At 42.9% G+C, this 6610-nt stretch overlaps 1 protein-coding gene across 1 annotated transcript; it reads right to left on the reverse strand.

Annotated features, from left to right (window-relative positions):
* Window positions 1-622: 622 nt before the first annotated feature.
* LOC123061427 (uncharacterized) lies at window positions 623-5279 on the reverse strand. The gene is made up of 7 exons (XM_044484527.1): window positions 5040-5279; window positions 4765-4954; window positions 4079-4202; window positions 3435-3787; window positions 1738-2761; window positions 1043-1239; window positions 623-965 (listed from the first exon to the last, which is right to left on the reverse strand). The coding sequence occupies exons 1-7, from the start codon at window positions 5186-5188 to the stop codon at window positions 879-881; spliced, it is 2124 nt and encodes a 707-aa protein (XP_044340462.1). The 5' UTR covers window positions 5189-5279; the 3' UTR covers window positions 623-878.
* Window positions 5280-6610: the final 1331 nt, after the last annotated feature.

Raw genomic sequence — 6610 nt, forward strand, 5'->3', positions numbered from 1 at the left:
TCCCCTCTTAATTAATATACAAGGCAAATCTTTTGCCCTGTTTTTTAAAAAAAATACCACTAGTAGTAGCCGAATTGGCGCTCAGCCAAGTGCACTACGCCCCAAGGCACCCCCCGGGGTTCGCCACAATCCACGTTGATGCAGTGTCAGATATTAGAACAGTGGCAAATTTGGATCCATAGTTAAGGAAATTAATCTCAGAGCAGTTTCTTTTCAATATAACTTTAATTTTGAAAGTCATGTGGTAAATACCGAAGCACATAGCTTAGCCAAGTACTCTTTCGCACATAGCTTAGCCAAGTACTCTATCACTCAGGGAGGGGCGTCAGGTTTGGTTTGGCCAACCCCATGACCTGAATTGTATCCCACATCATGTAGTTTTTGATGAATAAAACTTGGCTTTACCTGTCAAAGAAAAAGCTGGTACAGGCGTTTGGACATTCAGATCTTACATTTGCATCCGAGGCAGGTAGGGCAAGTCGTCAAACTACAGTTATGCAGCTCAAAAAATTCTTTCAGAGTCTACAGGTCTACAGTTTACAGGTGCCGAACAGCAAATGACACCACTAAGCTACAAAATTCTGTAGGATACGGCCATGTTCAACACACGGGGTAGAGGAGATGAATGCGCAATGCCCTCCAGATTTGTTTAATCACCATAACAGAACAGATGACCAATGTCATACAGGAAATTCCCGGTGCCATATTGTCCTGAACAGTTCTCCCAAACACAACTCCTATTTCCCTTGTTCCCATCCGCATCACTTCATACAACACAAAACAGTTTTAGGCGCAAATGCTTCTATCGATCTGGTAATCTGGTTGCAGACATTGACATGGCTACCCAACCCGAAATTCGGAATAAACCAATACAGTTCTCAGCTCTTCTCTGCTTGATGTATCCTCGGCTTCTTGGAAGGCGGTGTCATGAAAAGCTTTCTAACAGATGTAACCGGATCCTCCTCCTGAAATTACAGAAACCAACTGTGAGGACACGGTTCAAAAGAAACTAGACAAGATTCAACAAAAGAGCATTACTTACCTCATTGAGAAGCCTGAGCTTAGTCTCCAATTGTGAATCTCCATCAACTCTTTTATCATGAGCAAGTAACGCCAAAAGAGTCAGCCTCCATCCAGGCAAGGCATCACTGTTATCAGGGGATATCCAAGGGCAGAATGTCCGGTGCTGCTTGATAGGATCAAACTCATTCATTTGGTCATACAGGCCTTGTTTTTTCCCTGTTATGAGAGCAGTCAACAGGTTACATCAGTACTAGCAATTAATAACTAATATGTGTGCAGTCTCAGGCAATATCCTAATAAAGTACTAGCAATTAATAACTAATTTTCACCTCCACAAGAGGCGGCAAGAACAAAGCACTCATCATACATCAGTACTCCCTCCGTAAAGTATTATAAGAGCGTTTAGATCACTAAAGTAGTGATCTAAACGCTCTTATAATACTTTACGGAGGGAGTATGTGTTAACTGTTCTGTTAAGAAGCTTTAGTACGAAAGCAGTCAATCAATATGCTAATTGTTGTTAGAAGTTCCCAACTCTAACAAGTTACTCCTACTTACTTCCCCTACATTTTTGTTCCCTTCAACTTTCTGTTTAAGTACTTCCTTATTCCCTTATATTCCTTAAATTGTACCAGCAGCTCAGAATACTTAGCGACCAACCTATTGTTAATTAAGTTACTGTTAAAGCAAAGGAAACATAAATGAATTCCTTACCTGATGGCTCTACACCTTTTTCCATGTTGGTGGACGATTTTGTGATTGTGCCAACCTCAGCTGGCTTGGACATGTTTGTATGTGTCTGTATAGAGTTCCGATCATTAGTAGGTTCTTCTCTTGTATCCTCAACAGGTGAAAACTTGGGATCTATTCCGTGTTGATCAAGTTTCAAGTTCGTGCTCGTCATACTTCTGCTTGTGGCAACACCTGATTCTGGTTCTCCATTGACAACTTCTTCCATATTAATATCCTCAGTTGTATCTGAAGGTGAACACCCTTGAATTTGATCAGTGTTTACTCCCAAGTTTGCAATCTGCTTTTCAGAATTATCACCTCCATGATCGTGATGTGCCCCTTTGGCCGATGTATCAACATCATTGGAGATTGTGTTAATGCCTTCCAACGTATGAAGCTTATCCATGCTTCGTTTGCGCTTCATGGGCCCTGAAGCATGCAAAGCAACAGAAACAATCTCTCTATCACTTCCGGATGAAAATGATTTTCCACGGGAGTTCAAGTCAGCTTTCAAGTGTCGACTGACAACAGGAAATGAAACTCTTGGTCGAAAACTCTGTCTAGTCGGCGGAGGACCACCAGCAATGGTAAAATTAAAACCAACATTTGCAGACTTTGAAGGTTCTACTCCACTGACTAGGTTAGCATGTCCATTACTTTGCTCATCTTGTGTATTCGAATCTGATACAAGCTTAAAAAGTTGAAGAGGTCGTTCTACAAGGGAAAAACGCCACAAGGCAACACAGGCTCCACAAAACTGACAATCTAAAACAACGGATGATGGATCATAATGTTGATCTCCTTGATTAGCATCTGGAATTGCTGGAGAACCATCAACTTCCTTGTGTGAGTAAATTACGACCCGATCTTCCAGTGTGTTGTTCATTTTCTCTGGTTGGGCAAATATGGAGGTAGAGCTTGCATCTGAGTGAGATTTGGTTGCACAATCAACAGCATAATGAAGTAGGCGTGGTTCCCATCCACATAAGCTTATTATCTTGAGTGCCTGGTAGCCAGTTATGCATTAAGTTCAACCACAGAGACTTAAATAGTTTGATGCAGTGAAAATGTAAACTGAAACTACACAATATTTATCAGCAATCCAACTATCCAAGATATCTACTCAAAGCAATTTGAAACACCTCGCTAAATACGAGGATATGTTGCCAACAGAGGCCAGGCAAATGAGATTGTAAGAAGAAATTAAGTTACTAAACAGTTAAGGAGTTGGAAACTAAATGTCTTTTGTAGTTGATTTTACCAAGACTACACAAAGGGTTTTCAATATCACATGACAACGCTTCTAGGTATAGGCTTTCGTCAACAAAGGTATATCCAAGTTTTCCTAATAGCAAAAGGCATTCCTTTAGATAGTTATGACAGGACTAAGAGAGGAAGGATACAGATCTTTTTCTTTTTTGAGAAAAAGATCAATCTTTTTCAGTGCATTGTGCAACTGGAGATTAGGTATGAACTGTTGAACATCCTATACAGTGAGCGCAAATCAAGGGCTAAGAGAATTTATTCAGTTGCATATGTGTCACCTAGATATCTGAATTGATCACTTAGAAAATACTAACAGAAAATGCTGAAAAGAGGATATGGACATGGCAAAGATAAATTGCAAGGCAATAAACTCCACAAAGAGATGAGTAATTATGTGTAAATTAAAGTCTGACCTGATAATATATGCCAGCATCTTGAAAAGTGCCATCTAGATCCCTAATAGTTGAGTCTTCAGTAAGCATAAATCCCCCTTTAAGGACAACTGATGAAGAGAACGGCTCCAATAGGAACTGTTCTAGTTGTGGACTCCACTTCCTCATGATATCCAGAGAAGAGGGGGAAATTCTTGGAAGTGATGAAAGCCTCAGCAGAGACGAGAAGCACTCATAGTAGTTCTCAACTAAAACAGGAGGAGGTGTGGGTGGAAATAAGGCAAGTGATTCATCACATATGTTGTCGATCCATGGACAGAGTAGTTTGTGTCCAGTGTCCAGTTTCAAGCTGAAAACAGAAGCAGCCTTTTCAACTGCAAGAAAAGAAAAATCTCAATGTAAGAAAATGAACATAAATGGTTTGAACAAATCTAGGAAGTCAGTGATGCCTGTATGTAAGTCTCTCACAAGATAGAAATGGAACACAAGCAATGTTAATCAAATAAATCAGCATCTCTTGAATCTTAAAAGACATTGCTCAATACTAAGTCCACATAGAAGCGTGTGATGTTTCATTTAATTGTTTTGAGAGAAGAATAAGAGAATTGCCTTATCCGCTCATAGCTTGAGATGAAGCCCAGGGGTAAACAAAATAGTGCACGCACCTTGCTGTGGTGTCCACGAGGAAGGAGAGGAAAAGAGGAGACGTGCCCCACATGCCTCACACGTTATAATGTCCGGTTCAACATTAGTCCACCCTCTCCTAGCACAGTTAACAGGACTAACAACCTGAAAAAGGTAACTCGCTATCAGCAATCAACGGAAAAGCATGAGATGCTTTAGCTGAAATGTAGTCCCTTCCTAACTTCTCGATTGAAATGAACAAATATCCATTAGTGAACCGAATTCCTCCATAATTGGAGGGTTAGTGAACCGAGAGCATCCATAATTGGACGATAATACATAGGCACCACCACAAACAGGGTTTATACAAGCGCGGGACATACAAGCCTCCAGACATATTTCTAACCAGTCTATCAAGAGAAATCACAGCAAACATCCGTTCTGTTCTAGAAGTTTCCACTGATTAACCATCAATCTGTTACTCCCTCCGTTCCGAATTACTTGTTGCAGATATGAATGTATCTAGATGTATTTTAGTTCTAGATACATTCATTTCTAAGACGAGTAATTTGGAACGGAGGGAGTAGATAGCAAGCAAAACCATCTTCATTGCAGGCAAGAGATTTCCTAAAGCAGTGGTAAGCGACAACCCTCAAGTTACCAAATCCACCAACCAATGCAGAGAACGTACAAGTGCAATCAACACTAAGGGTTAAACTGGGTGTACCTTGGGCTTCGCGAACCAGGTCATGGCCTTGAATGAGGAGAGCCGCCGCACAAGGTCACGGCGGTCCCAGGGGCGGCATGGCGGAGGCGGAGACATCGCTGACATGGCGGCCATCTGCGGCGGGAGCCGCGACCCCCGCACAACCCCGAACCTCCTCCCGGCATCCGCCGCCTTCCCCGCCCTCCACGAGCTGCCACACCAGATCAGATCAAACTCGCTTTACAGCCACACAAAGGGGCTAGGGCGAGAGGAGAAGCTGGGAGTCTGGAGCTAACCTGGGAGTGAACGAGGAGGAGGGTTTGGAGCCGGGGCTGGGGCTAGGCTTGGGCTTGGGGAAGTGGTAGAGCTTGTCCATGGCCTTCTTGAGGCGCCGCTCGGAATCAGCCCCGATGTCTACGCCACCGCCGCTGCCGCCGGCGGCCATCGCGGTAGCGCGTGGAGGGGGGATCGGTGGAGATGGCAACGGCGATGCGTGAGCCGCTGGAAAGGCTGCCGCTAGTGCTGGGCGTCCAGAATTGGTGCTGCCATTTTCAGACAGCTGTGGCGTTTCGCTTGGGCTTGGGCTTGGGCTTGGGCAATGTCGGCCGAGAGTTTACAGTCTCACCAGGCTGTTGAGCCGCTTTGATCAAGGATTTGGGCTTTACAGGCACAGGGTGATTCTGCTCGTCGTGGGACACTGTACTAGCCAGCAACCGTAGCCAACAGCAAACACTGTATAGCTAAACTAAAAAAAGACGGTGCCACGTTTTCTTCAGTTCTGAAGAAAAACATTAAACAGTTTTTTTAGAACGAGAACATTTTTTAAGTTTCCATTTTTTTAAACATGAAAAAATAGAAAACACAAACACTTTTTCGAATTATTGATTTATTTGAAACATGAACATTTTCTGAAATTTTCAAATAATTTTTTGAAACACACAGACATTTGTTGAAAATTTTGGACGATTTTGGGAAACAAGAATATTTTTTGAAATTTTGAAAAAAAAAACATGGAGATTCTTTGAAAATTCTGATTGTTTTTAAAATCAAGAACAATTTTTGGATAATTCCCATAGAAATTTTGGAAACGGTAACATTTTTTGCAACACAAACATTTTCTAATTTCTCGACAAATTTTGAGAAACATGAACCTGTCGTGGTTCTAACTCTGACAGTAGTGTAGGGGGGTAAGTATGGAGAGGCAAGATCTTAGCTATGAAGAAGTTGTAAGCACGCAAGGTTTACGAGTTCAGGCCCTTCTCGGAGGAAGTAATAGCCCTACGTCTCGGAGCCCGGAGGCGGTCGACTGGATTATGTGAGTATGAGTTACAGAGGTGCGAACCCTTGTCTCGGAGGAGGGGGGTGGCTTATATAGAGTGCGCCAGGACCCCGGCCAGCCCACATTACAAAGGGTTCAATGTACATTAAGGCGGGGCGTTACTGGTAACCCCTGTTCAAGAATTCATCCGATTAACCAGTTAACTTGCCGATTAATCCCTACTCATAGGGTCACCGAGTAGCCGATAAACTGATAAATCGTCCGATTAACTTGCCGATTAGCCTATTAATCCCCTACTCGCCAGCCAACCGAGCAGTTACCAGTTAACGATTTCCTCAACAATGCTGGTAACGCTTGTAATAAAGTGTCGTGATGACCATAAAAGCTATTTAATGACCGACCGTTAGCGTGCGGAGTGACTTTAGGTCTCCTGGCAGTCGAGTGGTTGGATCTTGGTCGAGTGATTGCTTCTTGGTCGAGTGTCTTCGAGTCTGTCGAGTGGAACACCTTCAAGTCAATTGAAAAGTGATTTCTTCTAGAGATGTCCTTGGGTAGGGCAGTTAGGACAGATCCATGACCCTACCCTAG

This window comes from Triticum aestivum, chromosome 3A (assembly GCF_018294505.1).
Source record: "Triticum aestivum cultivar Chinese Spring chromosome 3A, IWGSC CS RefSeq v2.1, whole genome shotgun sequence".
Taxonomy (NCBI): domain Eukaryota; kingdom Viridiplantae; phylum Streptophyta; class Magnoliopsida; order Poales; family Poaceae; genus Triticum; species Triticum aestivum.

What these genes read in the sequence shown, in the direction of transcription:
- LOC123061427 (XM_044484527.1), bottom strand. Translation starts at nt 5,188, where the DNA reads ATGGCCGCCGGCGGCAGCGGCGGTGGCGTAGACATCGGGGCTGATTCC. An exon ending in CCTGGTTCGCGAAGCCCAAG is followed by an intron (nt 4,203 to 4,764) that starts GTACACCCAGTT and finishes TACCTTTTTCAG; the next exon opens with GTTGTTAGTCCTGTTAACTG. An exon ending in CTCGTGGACACCACAGCAAG is followed by an intron (nt 3,788 to 4,078) that starts GTGCGTGCACTA and finishes CTTTTCTTGCAG; the next exon opens with TTGAAAAGGCTGCTTCTGTT.